We start from the raw sequence: 23,658 nt of genomic DNA, 5'->3' as shown, positions 1-23,658 counted from the left end.
GAAGCTGAGCATGGGGAAAAGACAGGCAGATGGAGCTTCCCTTTAGGACCTGGTATCATACATGGTAACTTCTGGGCTAAGAGAATACTCGCAGCACCCCTCATCTACTCAGCTGCTTTTCTCATCATCTTCTCACACATATGCAGTGACAAACATACTGGTCTTAAAGTCCTAGGACTTCGGTTCAAATTCCACTTACTGGTATTACATGGCACAGCTAATTAAGGACTCTGTCACTTCCTTTCTTTGAACTTTAGTTTCTTTAGCTGCAAAATGAAGATTATAACGCCTGCTTACAAAATAAAGTGAGTAAAACAGCTCTGTGGACTATAAAGAGCTATTTTTCCTCCTAAATGAGCTACTATTTCCCCTACTTGGGTCTATAAAGTAGAACCTATTCAATTTGGTTTCATAACAAAAATCACGATCACTGCTCTCCTTTCTGGGGCTCTGGTTATGAGTCAGCCAAGAAGGAAAAATTCACATTTTGAGCTTTGCCTCCCTGAGAGTCCATCTTGTTTGGACCAAAGATATTCTGCTGTCTCCCCTTGGGCTTACCACTATCAGGCAGGCCTGTCACTTTAACCTTGCCTCTTTGTGAATTTGGATGGCTTTTCCCATGACCATTCCTACCCACATGCAAAGAACTGGGCTTATCTCTTCACATATCCCAAAGTTTTATTTTAAAAAAAGTACTCACAAGGACTGAGAAGAAATGAAGGATTTGCTGCTTGAGGCTGTGCTCCTTCTGATGTCAGCATCTAAAGGGAAACCAGAGATGAGGGAAGCAGAAATGGAAAGAGAAGGGGTAAAGGATAATGAAACCATCACAAGGCATTTTGTAAAGCTAAGCACTAAGGGTAGCAGGTAGGTGCTATATTCTATGCAGCATAAGGAGCAGGTGAAGCACTAAACACAACTTATAATTTAGCTCTATTCAAGTCAAAACCAGAATGAATCAGTGACATTATGCTCAGCACTATCCAGGTGGAAGCACAAACCCAGACTTGGAATAAAGCAGTGAGTGTGAAAAGGAATCATTCTAAGGCACACAGGGACACAACCTCTAGCAAACAGAAACACAAAATGAATGATTCAAATTTCTCCCTCATTCTCTAAATCTCAAGCTTTCTTAAATGGCAAGCTCACAGAGGCCATAACTCCATCTGGCTCTTTTACATATATATAAAAAAATTAGTACTTAACACATAACTTGTGTCATAGTGGTTACTCATTAAATGCATGTGAAAGCTGGGTGCTGTGGCACATGACTGTACTCCCAGCCACTCAGGAGGCTGAGGCAGAGGGATCGTTTGAGCCCAGGAGTTTGAGGCTGTAGTACGCTACAATTACACATGTGAATAGCCACTGCACTCCAGCCCAAGTAACACAGAGAGACCCCATTTTTCAGAAGAGGATTTATAAAATAACATGCTTGAACCTCCAGAGGCCTCATCTACTGGAACACTTTTTACAGAGGGAAATGTGAAATATAGCAGTCATGTTTAAGAAAGGAAGATAGAGCCTTTCCAAGTCATGGAAACAAGACTGTTCTAATAAATATTATCTGTTCCTTCGATGCCCAGTGAAAAGACCTTTATTTCCTAATTAAGACTATACAATGATCGATTGAGCTCAATAGAGTGCTCAATAGAGCACTAAACTTATATAATAACATCACTCTGCATTTGGCCATGGGTAGCTCAATTGTTCCTCAAATGTTTCCCCTGTATATAGATTTTTTTGTATGTACAACTAGGTTATAAAATCTCCTTGTGAGGAAATGAGATTGTCTCTAATTCTTCTTTTGGCTCTAAAATACTTAACACAGGGCTCTGTATATAAGCACATACTTAAATAATATTGCTGATAAACTGATGTCTTCAAAGCTATGCACATGAGTAAGATAACAGGATTGAAATATGTGTTTTCATATGCTAAGGACAGAAAAACAGGACAATACATTTTTGCTAGCAATTAACAAAGCCTATTTTATTTAACAACGAAGATGTTCATATATAATCATATTTTCTGTTCGAACTTATATCACCAAAACCCAGATCCCAATGCACTGCTAGCTGTCTATTTCCATATAATTGGTGCTATTAGAGAAAAGAAAAAAAGGGTAGGAAACAGTAGACTAGACCGAGGTAGATTGTTTGGTTTGCAACATGTCTTCAGATAACACTTACACTGCTGTGGATTGTGACATAAGTACTGCCCTGTCCTAGTAATTCTCATGATGCTTTGTACATAATAGGTTTACAGAAAATAGTTCCTAAATAAATGATTGATTGGCTAAAAGCAATTAAAAGCTTTTGCAAATTTCATCCTGTTTATGAATAACAGAAAGGAAAAAAATGAGAAAACCTTAGACAGCCCTGAATAAAGAGCTAACCAATTTTGTTACTTTAGTACTAGGTTATTAAAGAAAACAGTACACATTAGAGAGAAGAGGGGTGAGTGATAATTCATGGTTGCTAAGGAACCTCTGTGTTCATAAAACTATTTAGAAGTTCTTTATCCTCACAGACAGGAAGTCTTTTCTTCTTTGAGAGAAAAAAAATCATTCCCTGTTTTTAGAAAATATATTTATCATGTTTCCTCCTTGTTTTTTTTTTTTTTACCAGAGGTACAATAAGGTCAGAAGTATGTGCAGGAGTTCCTAGCTAATCAGTAATACTTGCAAGAGTACAGAGGACCATGTGACTTTGGAGGTAAAACTCTTACCTCCAGAGGTGGATGGGGAGAGGCAGCACTTGATTTCAAAGGGGACATGACACTTGACACTGATCAAGTACCATAGAGCTTTATGGATAGCAGATGACTAGGCAGATGACTAAGCTGGCATGGTGGGAACACTAGTTAAGGATCTGAGTGAAAGCAGACCAGAGTCTAAGACAGACAGATAATTTAGGAGAAAAGAGAGAGGAGGAAGCTATTCAATTGGATGTATTAAATGTACCCCAAGTGAGAGCACTTTAGAAGTCTGAGAAACTAATCCTTCAAGTGGAATTAAACATAATTATGAAACTTCTTATTAATTTTAATTTTTTTTCTACAAAAACAAACATATTTTTCAAGAGATCTGATTTCAAGGACTTTTAATGCTTTAGATAGGATAAGGCTATTATTACTGACTGAAAAAAATATAAAAATAAACAACAAAAACAATGACATATTATAAGGAGAAGAATTTGCTGTATGTCCAGACACTGGTATTGGGTGATCAGGAAATAACTGGTTAAAACCTAAGTACCTTAGCAAAAGATGTAAATGTTTAAACAAAATAAGTGAGGCACAGGAAGAGTCCGTCTCAGACTTTACTGGCCAGTTTGATGTAGCTTCCCATCCTGTTTTTAAGGTCAAATCCAATACATCTGGGAATTCAACTCTAATGAATTTTCTGTAATTGCTAACTCAAGAGGAAACACTTTAAGGCAGAGAACCACAAGAGAAAATTTGATTAAAGAGGCAGGGGGAGGCGGAGAAACAACTGATTACCTTGAATTGGATAAAATTCTAAATACAGTTCATGAAGTTTCCTCTTTATATATTATGCTAGCTGTCAATTTATTTCTTTTCAGTTCCAAATCTGCCCTTATTTTTGCTTGCTCTGTGATAATGGAGCTAGACCCATAAATGGTTCTTTTGCCAGCTGGCACGACATTAAGGTCTGTCAGTAGAGGGCACTGGAGAGATGCTGGTTCTTGTGTGCTCCTCTAGGCCGACTCCTGTAGTGCATGTGAATTTCCCTGGGGAAGCATGCCTTGGGCAGCTTTGCAGCAGAGTGCCAGCGGTGGTACCTCTCATAAACAACTCTCCTTGGTATCCCCTGGGATGGCTTCCTGGGAGAGCTTTACTGTGAGTGCCATAGGCCTACCACCTCCTCATGGACTATTTTCCCCAGTACTCCTTGAGTCCTAAGGCCCAACACCTCTCTAGGGGCAGCCTCTCCTACCACCCTAGAGAATGGTTTCCTAGCGAGAGTTGCTGGCATAGCATCTCCTCATGGATAGTGTCCCCTGGTACTACCTTGGGGCAGCTTTGTGCTTCAGAGAATTTCTCCACCATCCAATAAGCCAAGAGGTCTGGATCTCAGCCTTGGGAATGTGGTCCTCTTTTACATTTGTTCCTTCCTCAGCACTATTTCTTATCTGCTCTCCTGTATTCTTTTTTTTTTTTTTTTTTTGAGACAGAGTCTCACTTTGTTGCCCAGGCTAGAGTGAGTGCCGTGGAGTCAGCCTAGCTCACAGCAACCTCAAACTCCTGGGCTCAAGCAATCCTGCTGCCTCAGCCTCCAGAGTAGCTGGGACTACAGGCATGTGCCATCATGCCCGGCTAATTTTTTCTATATATATGTTAGTTGGCCAATTGATTTCTTTCTATTTATAGTAGAGATGGGGTCTCACTCTTGCTCAGGATGGTTTCGAACTCCTGAGCTCAAGCAATCCGCCTGCCTTGGCCTCCCAGAGTGCTAGGATTACAGGCGTGAGCCACTGCGCCTGGCCCATGCTCTCCTGTATTCTTTAGAGTTCCCTTTACTTCTCATGAGCCAATCTCCCATTACACAGATATCCCATTATAGCTAATAATTCTTTATATTAAACTTTCCTTATTCAAATGGTTTCTGTCTCCTGATTGGACCTTGACCACATATAGATAGGCAGAAGACTGAAACTCTAGAAGAATCTACAAAGGAAGATAAAGAAATATTGATGAAGCTATAACAGAAGAGGATGAAGAGGGGAAAAAAACCCAAAACAAGGATACCACAAACCAAAGAAGTTGAAAAGTCTGGGATCGGAAACTTATGAATAATATCAAACCAATTTAGCAGATACCATCAGCAGAAATAGACGAAGTGAAGGAACCCAGATACAAAAGATCATATATCACATATTATGATTCCATGTATATGAAATGTCCAGAAAAGACAAATCTATAGTAGATTAGTCGTTGACTAGGGCTGGGGATGGGAACTGGAATTAACTGTGAATAGGCACAAGGGATCCTACTGGGAAGATGAAAATGTTCTAGAACTAGATCATGGTGATGGTTGTACAACTTGGTAAATTTACTAAAAATGACTGAGTTGTATATACTTGAAGTGGGGGAATTATGACATATAAAATTATACCACAGTAAAATTGCCTTTAAAAAATTAATATCATTTCTGAAGGAAAGCACTGCAAAAATTGTTTTTTAAATAAAGAAACAGATGTTAGTTAGCCGGGCGCGGTAGCTCACGCCTGTAATCCTAGCTCTCTGGAAGGCTGAGGCGGGCGGATCGCTCGAGGTCAGGAGTTTGAAACCAGCCTGAGCAAGAGCGAGACCCTGTCTCTACTATAAATAGAAAGAAATTAGTTGGCCAACTAATATATAAAGAAAAAATTAGCCAGGCATGGTGGCGCATGCCTGTAGTCCCAGTTACTCTGGAGGCTGAGGCAGCAGGATTGCTTGAGCCCAGGAGTTTGAGGATGCTGTGAGCTAGGCTGACGCCATGGCACTCTAGCCTGGGCAACAGAGTGAGACTCTGTCTCAAAAAAAACAAAAACAAAAACATTGCTTGAGCCCAGGATGGTGCTATTGCACTCCAGTCCAGTCTCAGTAACACAGTAAGACCCTGTCTCTTAAAAAAAAACATTAAAACATAAAAAATAAACATTTTTTTGAAAGAGTAGAAACAGGTGACAAAGAACAGAAAGCAATAAAGGAATCTAAAGTAGATAAAAATGAACTGTAAATTATACTTTTGTAATTGAAGCTGTGTATAGAAAGGACCACAAAAACTTAAGTCATTACTTTTGATAGAAACTTGTTCTGACTGTTTTCCTCTCATGCCCAATACAGTGGTGGGATTGTGGCTCAAAAGGAAAAATAGTTTTTTAGTTGAAAAATGTTTCATATTTTTGGGTTAAAACCTGTCATATGTATATAAATTTTAAAGCTCCCAAAATGGGGAAACAAAGGATGCTAGGAAGACCAAATAAAGGTATGCCTTATGATTAAAGCAGACTGAATATGCTCTGATGGAGAAGTGGCTGACAGTCAATAAATGCACCAGGCAAAGGACCTCGCCTATAAATACATAAGAAACCAGTTAAAAAGTGACTTAGGATAATAACTTCTCAAACAAGGAAAGAATAATGTTAGAATAAATTATAACAGTTCAGAAGTAAAGAAAAAGGGACCAAATTATTACTTGTTCAAATCTTTTTTTAATTAAAAAATTGATAAATAATATTTATATATATTTATGTGGTACATGTGATATTTGGATACCTGCACATAATGTAATGATCAAATAAAGGTACTGAGGATACTCATCACCTTGAACATTTATCAATTCTTTGTGTTGAGAATGCTATAAATCTCCTCTTCTAGCTATTTTTAAATAAATAACGTAGCCGGGCGTGGTGGCTCATGCCTGTAATCCTAGCTCTCTGGGAGGCTGAGGCGGGCGGATCCTTTGAGCTCAGGAGTTCGAAACCAACCTGAGCAAGAGCGAGACCCCGTCTCTACTATAAATAGAAAGAAATTAATTGGCCAACTAATATATATAGAAAAAATGAGCTGGGTATGGTGGCGCATGCCTGTAGTCCCAGCTACTCGGGAGGCTGAGGCAGAAGGATCGCTTGAGCCCAGGAGTTTGAGGTTGCTGTGAGCCAGGCTGACGCCACGGCACTCACTCTAGCCTGGGCAACAAAGTGAGACTCTGTCTCAAAAAAAATAAATAGGCCGGGCGCTGTGGCTCACGCCTGTAATCCTAGCTCTTGGGAGGCCGAGGCGGGCGGATTGCTCAAGGTCAGGAGTTCAAAACCAGCCTGAGCAAGAGCGAGACCCCGTCTCTACTATAAATAGAAAGAAATTAATTGGCCAACTGATATATATATATAAAATTAGCCGGGCATAGTGGCGCATGCCTGTAGTCCCAGCTACTCGGGAGGCTGAGGCAGAAGGATCACTCGAGCCCAGGAGTTTGAGGTTGCTGTGAGCTAGGCTGACGCCACGGCACTCACTCTAGCCTGGACAACAAAGCGAGACTCTGTCTCAAAAAAATAAAAAAATAAAAAAAAAATAAATAAATAAATAAAATAAATAAATAAATAACGTAAAATATAGCTGTTAAATACAGTCAACTTATTATGCTAATGTAATACCACAATGTATTCCTTCTCTAACTGTATGTTTGTACCCATTAACCAACCTTACTTCACTCCCCACTCCCACATCCTTCCCAGCCTTTAGTAAATACCATTCTACTCCCTACCTCCCTGAGATCAACATTTTTAGCTCCCACATGTGAGGAGATGCCATATTTGTCTTCATTTCTGTAAATCTTTATCTAAATTATTTCAAATTCTAGTCCCTGACAATATTAATAGTCATAATCAACTGTTTAATAAAAAGTTCTGGGCCAGATGCGGTGGTTCATGCCTGTAATCCTAGCACTCTGGGAGGCCAAGATGGGAGGATCGTTCAAGGTCAGGAGTTCGGAACCCGCCTTAGCAAGAGCGAGACCCCATCTCTACTAAAAAATTAATTGACCAACTAATATATATATAGAAAAAATTAGCTGGGCATGGTGGCGCATGCCTGCAGTCCCAGCTACTTGGGAGGCAGAGGCAGAAGGATTGCTTGAGCCCAGGAGTTTGAGGTTGCTGTGAGCTAGGCTGACGTCATGGCACTCTAGCCTAGGCAACAGAGTGAGACTCTCTCAAATTTTAAAAAGTTCTGATTTATGTTATTTATGTGTTTTAAAACCATTTTGAGTAGAAAACTGCTACTTTCTTTTAGTTAACCGCACCTACAGAAAGCCTACTTATTTAGATCACAAAGCAATTACTAAAAACCAACATTTATGGCAGTAAATCCTATACATTATAGAATTTATAGCAGTAAATCCTAATTCTATATGAAGTACCAAGCAAAGATAGCTTTCTGAAAGTTGGCTCTTCAAATTCAAAAGAGACACTAAGCTGCATACCATTCTATCCCACTTTTGCTATCTGAATGTGTAGCAGTAGCTTAAATATAGGTTTGAACCAAAATTATTTATCTCACCATTCCTTTCTAAACTGTGCACTATCTCTATCAGTCACAATGACCACTTAATCTAAAATTATCATTGCAGGGAAGAATCAACAAGGACAAACTTACTGAGGGGACTTTTGGAGTCATATGAGGAAGAATATTTGAATATCTAAATTGTTCCTGGCTTGTTATTCTGGCTTAAGTCCAGTTTTTTCCAACTAGTTCTCCAGACCCTAAAGTCCTCATAACCTTGACAGGTATCACATGATCACTTGATACAAAAAAGCTGCTACAATATTTAGGCACATGCATGTATGAGCACATCCACACTTCCAACACAGGCTACCTGAGAACATCGAGGCCATCGACACTGAGAGTCCATTCTTTGACATGTGAGTCAGGTTAGATCCTTCGCTATCATCTGTGTAATAATGATTATAAAAGGGGGCCCTTTAGTATTCCGACAAGAAGTAAACTGACAAGAATGACAGTTCTATACCACATATTCCTGGAATCAAAGATGAAATGGCTTTTAAGAAGTTACATCCACAGCTAGGTACTCACTATAGTTTGGAAGATAGTTTTTGCTCCCATACCAGCCTACCATCAAGGATCTCCTAAGGCAGTGGTTCTCAACCAGGGGTGATTTTGGTAATGTCTGGAGACATTTTTGATTGTCTTGACTAGGGAGGAAGGTACTAGAGCAATCTAGTTGGAATAGGTCACGATGATGCTAAACATCTTAAATGGCACGGCAAAGTCCCTCACAACAAAGAATTATCAATTCTAGAGGATAAGAAACCCTGTCTTAAGGTCTTTTCCTTTACAGATTTCTGCTCTGAACGGACTAGAGAATTAGTTGATTAAACATCTCTTTAGGGCACACAACTGTAGCAACACTTCCAACAGGAGTGTACTTTTTGTTTCCCATAGGCAGTCTCCTTCCAGACTGAATCACTGCCTCTGGCTCCCTGGTTTGCTTCAGAAAAGTGAGTTTAGTCAAGTGGACTGCTCCACACCCCGTAAAGCAGAATGTTCTCAATTTACATTAAGATTACTCTCATGAAATTCTGTTGACTGATCTGAAAGAGAGGGCAGAACTGTCTTATTTTCTTCTAATTAGAAGATCAAGTCAATCATAGACTATGGTATAATAAAATTTATTTGATCTTTGTCCCTGGTTCCTGGCACAAAGCTCCTAAAACCCTTGTAATATCCTGAATCATAGCAATGACTTTTATTGTTTAAAAGGAGCCCCCTTTCAATCATACCTAAGTGTATGCTAATAAGGTGACGCTTGGTCACCTTATTAGGCCCCTAGATAGCTTCAGAATGGGGGCTGGTCACCAGAAAAACCAGTCACATGATTAGAGGATTTGAACTTTCACCTCCAGGAAGGGGAGAGGGGCTGAAGATTGAGTTCAATTACCAATGGCCAATGACTTAATCAATCATGCCACATAAGAAAATTTCAATAAAAACCTTGGAACAAAGAGGTTTGGGGAGCGCTTCCTGGTTGGTGAACATATCAATGTACTGGGAAGGTGAAGCACCCTGACTCTACAGGGACAAAAGTTCCTGTGCTCGGGACCCTTCAGGACCTTGCCCTATGTACCATTTCATATGGCTGTTTATTTGTATACTTTATAATGAACTATAATCATAAGTATAGTGCTTTCCTAAATTTTGTGTCATTCTAGTGAATTACTGAACATAGGGGTAAGGGGGTCATGGGAATGCCTGAATTTATAGCCAGTCGAGCAAAAGTGTAGGTAGCCTGGTGACCCTACTTGTCTCTGGCATCCGAAGTCGGATTAATCTCACAGGACTGAACCCTTAACATGTGGGATCTGTGCTAACTCTAGGTAGTTAGTATCGGAATTGAATGGTAGGACACTCAGTTAGTGGTGAAGAATTGGAGAATTATTGGAAAACCACATTTAAAGAAAAAAATGGAGTTTTAAGTGACTACCTATTACTGTCATGAACAGAAATCAGATACATTAAGGAGAACACAGAAGGAAGACTTCTTGGAGACCTGGAAAATATGTGTAAAAACTGAATTTGTAAAGGGGGAAGAAACCTGGTCCTGCATCTGGAGGTCTGTGCAGGTGAGTGGGTTCTCTAGATTGATATAAAAAGGAAATCAGAGCTTCATGTAATAAAAGATCTATTCATCATCATATTCCAATGTTATAATGTAGAATTACAGACATAATTCACCTGTGTGTGTGGTGTGTGTGTGTGTGTGTGTGTGTGTGTGTGTGTGTGTGTGTGGTAGTAAAGAACTATAGATACAATTCACTTCTGTAAGGAAATTACTCTTGGTTTCACCCATGAGGGAAGAGCTTATGCCTCTGAACTGTTTTTCTGTCTGTTTTACTGATGTGAACTTGAAGAAATGATTTGCAAGAATGGGACATTAGCCTGATTTAACACAACTGCCTTCCCAGATTAGAACTCTTCCCCTTCTCTATGCTAACAACAATAACAATAATAACAACAGAAAGAGCCTATGATTTTGCTAAGGAAGTTAGTACTGGCATGACACAAATTAAAGCTCTATTTTATAAACTGTATTTTTTCCCCTTTTTTGCTTTCCCCCCACATGATTCTTTTTGTCTTTTTCTCTTAGGATTATAATAAAGCTCCTTTTACACACTTTGAAACAATTTCAGTTGTGTTATGGAGCACAAGAGAATAGGATTCTAATTTCATGTGGTATGAGCCAACTCTAGGAGCTAGACGAAAGAATCAGAGTGAGAACCCAGGAGAAAGATACAATTGAAGACTCGAACAGCCAGCCCACTCCATATGGACCACTTCTTTTCAGTGTTCTTGTCTGCTTAAATTTTAAAGGGGTTTGGTTTTTAGCAAGAGAAGCTGTCCCTTAAAATAGCTGACAATAATCCATAATGGACCATAATGAAAATCTTTCACTTAGGAAAAGCTTCTCAGCCAATGATTCCAAATTGAAAGAAACAGGTAATGAAAGCTCCCTTGTAACAAAGTTTCACTTCTTACCGTGGATTTCTAATTCATCAACCTCATCAGCAGAGCCAGAATCAGAGAACTGTGCTGAATCACGTGAACTGAACTGGGAGCTGCTGGAGGTAACCCGAAAGCCTGTTATGTTTAAAAAAAAAAAAAAAAAAAAAAAAAAAAGGTAATAAACAGGACAGAAAGAGGTATCACAATAAAAGGGACCTGGTATCCTCGATGTCTGGATTGTAATAAATAAATAAATAAATAGGACTGGTACAATTCAACAAAAACAAATGGAACCTTGGCTGGGAGTGATACTGTTGAAGTGGAATCTAGCACTTCTTGCTGGTTTACCCCTTTAGAAAGTTTTAAGTAAACAGAAGGTACTACTATCTGGGGAGCAAATCTAGGACCAGGGTTCTTAGTTCTCCTCATATCAGAAACCAGTTTTGAAGTTAGGCATGGTAGCATGTGCCTGTAATCCCAAGAACTCAGGAAACTGAGGCAGGAGGGTCACTTGAGCCCAGTAGCTTGAACCAGCCAGGGTAACTTAGCAAGACCCTATCTCAAAAGGATAAAAAAAATCTATTTTGAAAGAGAGGTTTTTCTGATGTAGGAAATGAATGAACTCTAGGATGAGTATTCCTAGCTTGATAGGAAAAAACCAGAACAACATAGAATTATCTTCCTGACAGTAGAGGAACCCTTGGTTTGGGTATAATATCCCAAATGAAAACCAAAAAGAAAACCCACAAGGCACCAAGCCTAATCCTGAAGCCTTAAAAATGTAGGAACAGAGGTGGTCATAGGCCTTACTCACTTCCATGCTCAGTCTCCTGGTATATGGGGAACATATTCTTGGTTCGGATCTGTTGGCGCCGGAGGCGGATCTTCTGCTTCAGTTCCTGGATTTCTCTATCACTGTCTTCCTCCTCTACTTCCTCCTCTTCTAGGCACTGGCTCATCATATTGCATTTCATTAGCTCAATGGCAGCAATTAAGGACTCTGAGATGCTGAAATGGGCATTCTCCTGGGGGAAAGAGTACCAAAGAAGTTGCTTGGCAAGAGGTTAGAATATCGAATGTCTCACTGATTATAATGTTAGAAAGTGGAGCTTCCAAGATATGTACTGCTTTTATTGAAAATACCCAGGGGAAACATACATTTTTACTATAACGAAAGCTGATGGCCAGAAAACCTGTTCCAGATTCTCTTACTCTCTTACCTGGCCATGCCTGTCCCCTCCTGTCCCACTTTCTACATAAAAACATGACAGAGAAGAAGCCCAGGATTTCAATCAAGCTCTTTCCCAAAGTCATATGCCTGTGTGTGAAGTATTAAGGTAAACGCTATGTCTCAAGATAAAGGTGCTTTGTAGGCTGGGCGCAGTGGCTCACACCTATAATCACAGCACTCTGGGAGGCCAAGTGGGAGGATCGCTAGAGGTCAGGAGTTCGAGACCAGCCTGAGCAAGAGTGAGACCCCGTCTCTACTAAAAATAGAAAGAAATTAATTGGGCAACTAAAAATATATATAGAAAAAATTAGCCGGGCATGGTGGCACATGCCTGTAGTACCAGCTACTCAAGAGGCTGAGGCAGGATTGCTTTAGCCCAGGAGTTTGAGGTTGCTGTGAGCTACGCTGACACCACTACACTCTGGATAATCAAACACACATACGAAATGAGCAACAGATACATTCCCAACTTTGGAGTTTCAACATTTAACTGCATTCATTCCCAAAGCCCTCCCAAACAGGAGAAAGGTGGCACACCAACAGAGAACAGCCAAGAATACAGGAACACATGGAGGAAAGGAGATGGAAAGTCAGCACATTCTCAGTGGAAAAGAGGAAAAATGATCCAGAATGGGACAACACAAAGATGAAAAAGAATCAAATCAAAATGGATAATCAAATCAAATCAAATCAAAATGGGTAATAGAGTTGAAACTCTGTCTCAAAAAAAAAAAAAGTGCTTTGTAAGCTATAAAATGCTATACAGATGTTATTTATTATAATACACATCTGAGCCTTAGAACAAAATATAGGTGTTGGTTCTGGAAATAGTTATTTATCTAAAGTTCCAGGGTCAAGGGAACAATAATCATGTGGTAAAAATTCAAGGTCTCTCCGCCTAAGTTGGCTTTTAAGATAAAATTGATAATATTTTACACTTAACAAGGAGTGCATACTTTCTGAAGAGTTCCCTAGAAATTGAATTTGCTAAGCTCATATTCATTGTGAACTTATCTACTATAGTCTACACTCATGTCACTGCTGTGTACCCAAAATTTCATTAAAAACAAATGGCACCATAGACTCTCAGGCCACATGTTTCAACTCCTGAGCTCTTTAGCCCCTTAGATTCCTCACCTTTTCCAGGTCTGCACAGCTGCCAAAGTCTTGCTCAGAGAGGTAGCTGATAAGTGATTGTCCTTCTGATGGTCTTCGGAACATGCCTTCCCCTGAGGACTGGTACTGGCCACCCTCTGTGGGAAAATGGAATAGATGTAAAAAACTTTGACCTGAAATGCAAATTTGTTACAGCCAAGCTTCTTTGAGAAGTCTGAAGATTTATTACTAAAGATGTTCCCGAGTCCTCCCAGGTAACTGGGAATTAGAGGTTGAAAAGAAGATGTCTACCTTCTAAAGGAATTACTCAGACTCTTGGAATTCCAAAGCAATAAATCTCTTGGTTGGAGAATGATGGAATAAATAGAGCCTGAAGACAATCCTTTTACCATCTAAATCTAAAGACAACATACTTTCCTCCTACCCCACAAAAAAGAAAAAAATAAGTGCAATAAATTTTAAAAACCCTGTACTGAGAGTCAGAGAAGGACACAAATGGCTTCCTCCTGTGCCTGATTTCCATGTAGAGCTTGTCTTCTGGTAATTAAGCCCAGATGTTCCAGGGCTTCTTTTCAAGGGTCCCTCTACTCAAAGAGCCATTCCATCTGGATCAACTGACACGGTGATAACACCCAGAGTGTAAGACAGGGTGGGACTCCTAAGTCAGAGAGGAGCAAGAGAAATGGCAGGGAGGTGTGATTTCTTGCATAGTGGTTGAAAAATGACAAAAGGGTAGGTGAGACTGTACAGTGCGTACCCTCCACAGAGCTGAGATGAACCCAAAAGCTTACATCTTAGCAGGCACAAGGAAAAAGCAGAGAAAAGATACAATTTTAGCCCTGGCCTTCCTAGTACTCACTTACCATACTCCATGTACAGAGAGCTGGGTGTGCTGCCTTCACTGCTTTGACCAGACAAGGGGCCTTTCAACTTCGACTTATCATTGCAGGATTCTAGTGATAGTGACCACCAGGGAGTAAAAACACACATACGAAGTGAGCAACAGATATATTCCCAACTTTGGAGTTTCAATGTTTAACTACACTCATTCCCAAAGCCCTCCCAAACAGGAGAAAGGTGGCACACCAACAGAGAACAGCCAAGAATACAGGAACACATGGAGGAAAGGAGATGGAAAGTCAGCACATTCTCAGTGGAAAAGAGGAAAAATGATCCAGAATGGGACAACACAAAGATGAAAAAGAATCAAATCAAAATGGATTCATTAATTCATTTCTCTTTTCTTCCATCTTTTAATCATACATTATAGGAATATCAGCCAATTTCAATCCTCTTGACAAACCAATTTAGAAAACAGTCTGCAGATGGTAAAACAAAGACAAGCACATTGAAACTTTTCTGATACCTTCATACTAGGTTTTAAAATAATATCAGAAGGAATTGGGGGAAGCTGAAGCAGGAGAATTGAGCCCAGGAGTTTGAGATCAGCCTTGGCATCATAGCTAGACCCCCTCCAAAAATAATAATATCCGAAAGTTTACATTCACTAAGGAAACAAAATAAAATCCGGTAATGTCCTTTAAAGAAACATTAAGGCAATAAAAGGGCCTTGTGACCAAACGACGCAGTCACAGGGCTGTGGGCCCATCCTTACTGGAGAAGGAAGGGAGAGGTTTTAAGAGAAGGCTGGCAAAACAGCAGGTGCCTAGCAATAGGAGTAATAGGAGCAGTGAGAGTTGTGAGAACAGCAGCAGGCAGGATTTGTAGGAAATGAGAAACTGATGTTCTTCAAAAGGAAACACAAAATTTCCAGTACCACAGTGGGAAGAGCAGGTTGAAAAACAAGTGGGTGCTTGAGAAATGAGCAGGATGTGTGGGAGAATGAATAAGTGAACTGTATCTGATCCATTTCCCTGATATTGCCAACCTGTCAGCTGCTCCTCTCACAAAAAAAAAAAAAAAGTGTTACTAGGTGGTAAAAGATAATTTTGTGTTCTCCTTGGACCTCAAAGACTTCTGGTGGCTCTGGCAGTGGGCTCTGCTCCTCACTACGAAACTGAGGACAAACTAGCAGTCACCATGATGCCTTCGTAAAAAACGTGACTTGGAAGGGACCTTTGAGATCCCCAGTCAAACTAGCACACAACACAAAGTCCAACACCATCACTTTACTTCTTTACAACATGTGGCCATTCAGCCTTTACTTACTGAGATCACTATCTCCTGATGTTGGCCATTCAATTAATTCTTAGAATTTCCTTACACTCACTTGATATCTGCCTTCTTACAATTTTTCGTCTCAAGAACAATGGTCTTCTAAATAATGATCCTACAGCCTTTATTCCTCTTTAACCTTCTCTTTTCCAAGCTAACACACCCAGTGACTTCACCCATTACAAGGAGGCCATGGTTTTCAGTCCTCCCTTACCATTCTGTCCTGCAGACACATTCTAGTGTTAATATCTGCATGAATTATGCTACCCAGAAAGGAACACATGACTCAGTTTGAACACCAGCATGAAAACCAAGGAAACAGACTTAAGTCACTAGAAAAATCCTGTGCAATGGATGCAATGGGGTGCAGGAACTTATAGGATAATTAAGGGAAAGAAAAAAGGAAACAGGGAACTCTAGGAGAGGCAAAAAAGCATGCAAGCATATCCAAGACCACAGAAATGGGCTAAAACACAATCTGGTGTTAATTCAAGGAAAATAAAATAATCCACAGGAAGTACTCAGTCTTAAGAATAATTCTGCCACTGATTCATCATGATGCCTTAGACAAAGAGCAGGCCTCAGTTTCACCTTTGGGAAAAACTGAATTGGTAAGTCTTAACTCTGCCTCCCAGAAGCTATTGGCAGACTGAAGGAGGCATCTGGAAGTTGTAGGCAGAAAACATATCACATGAAATATTGGTGACATTTTATAGACAGGTCCAAGCATCACAACAGGACCAGACTAGCCAGACTTGATTTGACACCAGACTGGAAAAGGAGGTTCTGAACTAAGCAACATGGTCACAGAGGAGCAGAAGGAAGAGGAGGTGGAAGACCAACTCCCAAACCTGCAATGGGGTCTTCAACTATAATGGTGATATTCCGGGGGCCTCCTGTAGGTAGACAGACAGGTGCAGAAGAGAGTCCAGACAGAGCAAACAAGAATAGAGAGAGAGAGAAAAAAAGAGTGTCCTACATTTTACTTAGCAAAAGTGGGTATGCAATTCCTCAGAGGGAACTCCAGTGCTGAAGGAGGGACGACTTGTACAAGAAGCTATACATGAACCATACTTCCTTAGACCCTTCTGCATGGGTTTTCCCTGGCTCCCTCTTCCAATGCAGGTTACTGTGGATTTTGGAATCCATATGGATTCAAGGATGGGGCCAGGGAAGTTATACATGCTCAAAGGCCAGTGGCTTAGAGTATAGTGGATACCAGGCCTGCAGCAGCAGATGTGAAGTGAGGATCTAACCCAAGCACTCTTCACATCTAAGAAAGCTTGTGGAAAGACAGGCTTTGATTTGGAGATTTTTCTCCTAAAGAGTTCCAGTAAGTCAAATCACATGCTTGAGGGAAAACAGAAATTAAAAAGTTTGTCATTTAGAAGGTTTCAGATGAGGACCTTAGCTCTCACCTTTCTAGAAATTACAAAGAGAAAGCAATGGCAGCTCCAGTTGCTAAAAGAAATCCTTTTTTTTTTCATTCTTATTGAATTTTTAATATTTTATTTCTGTGACTTTCCTGATCCAGAATGGCTTTGAGCACAAAGGTCCATGTTATACTTGCTGTTAGAGAAATTCTACTATAAATGAAACCCAACCAAAGCCTGCCAGACACCAAAAACCCAGGAAAGACAATGGCAGGGAGATGGCAAAAGCAATGAAATCCTTCTTCCCCCTCCCCCTCCCCCGTCTAGGCTGCTCCCTGCTATCAGCTGGTACTTCTGTGAGGGAGGTGTCAGTGGCCAGGGCCTCCTTACCTGACTGCCTCCCAGCCTCCACCAGTGATGCAGCAGTCAGCCCCACCTACTTGGTTACTAGGCACACCACCCCACACTCACTGTATTCCTAGTTTTAATTAGAAAACCCTACTATCACTTTGTTTCTCTCATATTGGTATTACATCCTGATCAAACTTCTAAGAAATCACAGGAAGAGAAAAGGGATTTAATGGGATTATTTTAAAAGCTCATTAATATTTTCCCTCAGTCTGAGAGATATATTTTAAACTTGAACTGGTGGCCTTGTTGTTATGACAAGAGGCCATTTGCTGTTCTGTGGTGAACGTATCTTGCTCTTACTCTATAAACCTGTATCTTTCTCTTGCTCTGTAAACCTATCTTTTCCTTCCTCAATAAACTTCGTTTCAATAAATAAATAAATAAATAAAACTTGAACTGTGATAAGTCACAGTATCCTCTGCTGCCATGGAACTAGCAAAGAATCCAGGGAGTATTTAATATTTAGCAATGTATAACAGGAACAAACATCCTCAGAGATTTTGAATATTAGTATTACATTACAAACTTCTCTCTTTCATTATAAGGCAGGGTATCATGTCATCAGAAACATAACTTCTCTTTCTGCCACTTGAAAAATTTCAAAAACAAACCCCCTTTCCACCCTAAATTCAGGGGCCACCTTGCTATCTAGCAGCTGGTGCTCATCATTACCTGGGGCTCCTTTGGAAGCGATGTTGGTATCTGAATGGGAGCGAATATGGCTCTTCTTCGTCCCACTGGTGACAGTGAGTGTCTGCCCCTCTGAGAAGCTGGACCTGCGAAGGACACTGGATAGCTGGCTCTCCCTACCTCCCTCCTGGTCTCCTAAGGAAGAAGCAACAGAATCTGGCTTCTGGGAGCTGCTGGAGGAGAACAAATTGGAGCTGCTGCTCTCGGCATTGCTGCTGTGACTTTGACAGCTGGCAGTCCGGCCTCGGGGGTCCAGGTTGCCGATGGCCAGGTACTCAGGCCCCTCACTGGCATCACTTGGGGAATCATTTTGGCTGCTGACCCAGGATGCCTCTATGGGGCTGGTTAGAGTGCTAGAGCTCATCTCATTTGGGGTTGAAGGAGAATCCCTGGCTAGTGCAGAGACTGAAAGCAGGGGGGCTTGGACAGTTCGATCCTCTGCTGGTGAGATGTGCCCTCTGCTTTCTTGAGGTTTCCGTGGAGGGCCAGAGAGTGAAAAGGAATTAGATCTTCTCTCTAGGATATAAAAAGAAAGGGTAAGGGGAGAGAAAGGTGAGCTAGAATCCTGCAGTATACATGAAGGGCTTCTCCACAACTAAGGACCAAACTCATTATTATTACTGAATGCCCAGGACACATGGTATTACCTCAAAAAAGGTAAGTCAAATAAAGTAAAAAAATTATTTAGAAGCAGCTAAGTCAAGAGTATGGGGTCTTGGGACAGTGATTTTATTGCTTATTAGTATCCACTCATCTGGAAAATGAGCAATAATAATACCTATCTCATAGGACTGTTTTAAGGATCAAATGAGAAAACACATATACATTGTTTCATATAAATTGATTATAACAGAGCATAATATGTGGCAGGCAATCAATAAATGTTAGCTATTATTTAACTGCCTTCTTGGAAATATAGATTAGAAACTCAGGAAAATCTAAAAACATTTCTCTTTCCTCTGTTATTTAATGATTCTACTGAATTACCTTAGGCTAGTCACCAAATAAACATTTTAAGATGTCCATCATTAACACATGAAGTTTGACAAACTGTACCAACCCTATGCTCAATCCCTAGCCTGTGAACACCAACAAAGTCTTCTACTTTCCATGGCTGGGTATACATGTAATGACCACCCCTTCCTGCCCCCATACCCGAGCTGTTGTAGGGCACGGATTGGTGCAGGCTAGAGAAGGACCCAAAGTAGGAATGCTGAGCATAGCTGGTTGGAGGGGTGTATGTGGAACCAGGCAGAGCTGTCAGGCTCTGGCTCTTTGTCACCAATAGCGGGCTCTCGTGCTTTCTGGCGAACTAAACAAAACAAAACAAAATGTTCACAGTCAAAGATAGAGGATTTCAGAGGAGGGGCACTCATTTACTTCAGAAATGCTAGTCGAAGCTGGCCTTTGGCAGCAGGCGTGGACTTTAGCTATAGCCTGTAGATACAGCACAATTACCCTCTACTATAGCACACAGTTTATAACTTTGAAACCTTGAGGTCTTGCTATATGTCACAGCTTCTGCACTAGAAACCTTCCAGGTGGTCAAACCAGGAGTGCTTTAGCATGCAGGCAGCACAACAAAGTGCTTAAGATTATGCATGTGAAATCAGAAGCCATATGGGCCCAGGTTCAAATCTGGGCCCTGTCACTTGTAAGCTATTTGGTCCAAACTTTGGACAAGTGACTTATCTACTCTGTGCCTCAATGACCTCTATAAAATCAGATGAATGCTGACCTCAGAGTTGTGAGCATTAAATGAGATGATGCATGTATTGTACATAGATAGCACCATGCCTGGCATATATAAAGTATTGAATGGGTAGTAACCAAAAACCAATCAAATGAAAACATATACATGTTCACTCTTTTAAAAAATAATTGCTAAAAATTATTTTAATCAAAATCAAAAGAATCAGGGGAGAGGGGATCCCCTTTTAAAAGTAGTAAGGACTTCAATTCCATTCTAGCTGAAACACTGACTTGAGTATTATGATGAGGTGATTTAATCATAGGCAACAAAATTTTCTTTATATCAAAGAAAAAAAGATTCCATGTAACACTAAGCCATTTGATCTGACACTAAACCCTATTCCTGATTCAGACCCATCCCTCCTCAGCTCTCTGTCAAGGCTTGAGACATACCCCTACTCCCAGCAAATAGACCTAAGCTTAGACCTTTTACTTCAACAGGTACTTAATAGTACTTCCCCTTCTCTTCATGCATTTTTTTAAAATGACAGACTTTCAGCTCACAATTGCCTAAGTGAAGAAGAAGTTTGCTATAGAGGGTTACATCTTGGTGAGGTCCAAGGGCCCAGCATAGACACAGTTAATTCCTTGCCCCCTTTACCATAGACGCATCAATTTGAGCCAGGAGGTGGGGGTTGTTCTGTTCCACTGCTTCTAGGCATTGGAGCATGGCCGTGACGTGGGCGTCACTTAGCAGGAAAGCAGTATCTGGGGAGAGAAAAACTACCATGGTGATGGAACCCAATAGGGAGATCTTTAGCCTTCCTATATGGCTCTAGGAGAAGCTCAGGGAGAGAGAAGAAGAAAATAAAAATAAATTGGAAGGTCGGGCGCAGTGGCTCACGCCTGTAATCCTAGCATTCTGGGAGGCCGAGGCAGGCAGATTGCTCGAGGTCAGGAGTTCGAAACCAGCCTGAGCAAGAGTGAGACCCCGTCTTTACTATAAATAGAAAGAAATTAATTGGCCAACTAAAAAATATATATAGAAAAAATTAGCTGGGCATGGTGGCGCATGCCTGTAGTCCCAGCTACTCGGGAGGCTGAGGCAGGAGGATTGCTTGAGCCCAGGAGTTTGAGGTTGCTGTGAGCTAGGCTGACGCCACGGCACTCACTCTAGCCTAGGCAACAAAGCGAGACTGTCTCAAGAAAAAAATAAATAAATAAAATAAATTGGAGAGAATCATGCCACTGGAGTGAAGGGAAATGAGGAAGTACAGAAGAGGCTAATACAGCAAAGGGGCCAAGGCAAGAGGCATCAAAGTCAGAAAGATCCAAATTTGAATCCTAGCTTGGGTGATTTGAGCCAAGTCACAAACCTCCTTTAGCTCTGTCTTTGACTGGAAAACAAGGGTACTGATACCCAGCTCTTGGGGCTGTTGTGAAGAGTATATAGTGTAAACAGTGATTGGCACATAGGAAACTCTCAGTAAATGGTAGTTATTCTTATTGGTTTGTGTGTACGGGAGTCGGGGAATACCTTAGCATAAAGTTTGATTGTGTTTTACATGGGAGGTAAGAGAGAAGACTGGATACGTGTTTCTGAGTAGAATCCCTATGGCATCAAGTAAAAAATGAGGCTCTGAGGTTAGAGAGATATTTCTATAAAGCGATAGTGAGGTAGAAGAGAATGAGGAAGTATAAGCAACAATCCTAAGTGGCCCCTACATACCTGTGTAGAATTTTCTGATATACTGTCTATCCTCGAGCAGAGGTCGGAGCTGGGCTGAGAGGCAGTGGCACTGCAAGCTGTGCTGCAGCCACAACTCTGCAACGGCACGCTCACTCACACCATCAGCACTGCTCTGGCCATTCTCATGTAAGTTGATGAACTGGAAGGCAAACAAACACGCATCATACATCCTGGAAGACACAGCAAGATTGAGACCTAATGACCTAAGAATTAAATTGAGACCTGTAAGGGAAGGCACTCAGAGGTACTTTCCTCCACCTGGCACCTAGAGGCCACTGGAGAAAGAGAACAAAGTAAGGGATTAATGGCTTGGATGCTGAACTGGGCCACTGGTAAGGGACTAAGCAGTTAAAACCTAACATGCAGCACCAGGAGAGGACAAAGCTGCTACTTCGGGCTCTTTATATTCTAACTCCAAATAGGAATCTGTTCTGGGATATTCAGAGAACGGATGAACTTGACCTCTTGGCTTCTCTCAGAGTCCTCTAAGTTAAGTAGCCTCCAGAAAGAATGCAACAAAAACACGGAAGAAAGGGCCTAGGAAAAATGCTACCAAATATTCTCCCCCAAAGGGAAGCCATCTGAGTATTTCCTTTTGGTTCTAGCCACAGCACTTTCTGCTTGGAAACTTCTCCTATTTGGCTGTTTGTATAATAAAAGTAAGGTCTCACAGCCCAGGATCAGTGCAAAAAATGCATGGACAGCAATTTCAGGCGGCTTCTAAGAGGAAATGACTACAGCACATATCTTAGAAAAGGATGTCGGACTGAGGTTTGGTGGGTAAAATAAAGTGAGAAGAACAAAGAAAATCCGTACCAGAAAATCAGTGGGCTCTGGCCTTTTCTCACGAAAGGCCAGACTGTGACATCCTGTGATTTGGTTCCCTAATCATTTAGAAACAAGTTACTTTTCCTGACATCATATCAGCAATGAATCTGGCAATGGGATATACATGCAACAAGACTGGTCATGTACTGAGAAATACTGAAGATGAGCTGGACATTTCACAGTTCATTTCAATATTTTAATTTTATGTATATTTGAAATTTCCCATAATAAAGAGTCAAATAAATACATACACAAAATTGGCAGTGATTGTTCTGAACTAGCTATAACTTTGGCCAAGTCACCTAACTTCCTTGAGCTCAGTTTCCCTGACTGAGCTGAGAGGACAGGAAAATAAAGTGCTACAATGGTAGCCAAAGCTGTTAGGAACGTACTTGGCTCCATCTGATACTAGCCTCTAGAAACTTTACATTTCTTTCTAGTTGGTACATCCTCTTCTTTTGAACAGTTTTCAACATATCAGTATCATTTTCTCTACTACTTTAGGGAACCTCTTGCCATTTGCCCTGGATTTTGAAAAGCTTCACCCTGGTCCCATATATACAGATCTTTTGAAGACAACAAAATTTTTTTCATCCCTTTCTAAGAAGAGAGAAAGTGGCTTGGATCAACAGGTTTGCAAAGTTTATTTTTTTAAATGCAACTAATCCTCTCCTCCAAGTCAGTCCTACAAGGATGATTTCCTTTCCTCAGTTAAGAGGAAATTTGACATACTCTATATCCTTCTACCCTAGGAGACTATTCCAACAAAATAAGCACTAATGAAATACAGCTACCCCTTAGCATACCAGCTCTCCTTTCATTCTTACCTTCTCCACATGAAGAGCTGAATGGGGACTGAGCCACCGGATGTCTTTCACAAATTGCCAGTAATCAGTCTGGCGGCAGCACACCTGCTGAGGGAATGCATAAAGTGAGAAAATCACTACCAATTTGGACCAAATCTAATTCTAGTGTTGACATTCAAAGAGAGAAAAAAGAGCATAACCTGCCCTTGCTTCAACAAAGGTTCTCAGCACCAATCAAATGAAAACATACACATGTTCACTCTTTTAAAAAATAAGTGCTAAAAATTATTTTAATCATTCTTTTGAATAGGTAATATATGCATATGATAGTATATGCATACGGTATATGATGGTATACCATAAAAATAATATGTTTTCTACCCCTTTCTCTCTACCATTCTGTTTCCTAAAAGGTAATTCTTAAAACTGGTAAAGGGTTATTTGTTAAAAGCCAGAGACAGATGTCTTTAGTTCCTGTTATAAGCAAAATCACATAAGGAAACATCCACTTTTCCCATGCCATCCAGGTCAGGAAAGGGCTATATTTAGAGTCAAAGA

General features: G+C 40.6%; 1 protein-coding gene across 9 annotated transcripts in view; it reads right to left on the bottom strand.

The window, feature by feature from the left end:
- Positions 1-23,658, bottom strand: part of RUBCN (rubicon autophagy regulator) — a 71,693-nt gene that overhangs the window by 5,587 nt on the left and 42,448 nt on the right. For 3 of the 9 annotated variants that reach the window (XM_076002503.1, XM_076002508.1, XM_076002480.1), the window contains 12 exons: positions 23,122-23,208; positions 21,446-21,605; positions 20,378-20,484; positions 19,180-19,336; positions 18,007-18,540; positions 16,402-16,446; positions 14,239-14,328; positions 13,397-13,512; positions 11,843-12,053; positions 11,062-11,163; positions 8,384-8,458; positions 701-761 (listed from right to left, as the gene is read on the bottom strand). In XM_076002503.1, coding sequence (XP_075858618.1) covers positions 701-761; positions 8,384-8,458; positions 11,062-11,163; positions 11,843-12,053; positions 13,397-13,512; positions 14,239-14,328; positions 16,402-16,446; positions 18,007-18,540; positions 19,180-19,336; positions 20,378-20,484; positions 21,446-21,605; positions 23,122-23,208 — 1,745 coding nt within the window. The remainder of the gene's footprint in view (positions 1-700; positions 762-8,383; positions 8,459-11,061; positions 11,164-11,842; positions 12,054-13,396; positions 13,513-14,238; positions 14,329-16,401; positions 16,447-18,006; positions 18,541-19,179; positions 19,337-20,377; positions 20,485-21,445; positions 21,606-23,121; positions 23,209-23,658) is intronic. The other 6 variants (XM_076002485.1, XM_076002492.1, XM_076002487.1 and 3 more) reach the window with 6 other exon arrangements.

The sequence above is a fragment of the Microcebus murinus genome, chromosome 1 (assembly GCF_040939455.1).
Source record: "Microcebus murinus isolate Inina chromosome 1, M.murinus_Inina_mat1.0, whole genome shotgun sequence".
Classification (NCBI taxonomy): Eukaryota; Metazoa; Chordata; class Mammalia; order Primates; family Cheirogaleidae; genus Microcebus; species Microcebus murinus.
This window is presented reverse-complemented; position numbering and strand designations above follow the sequence as displayed.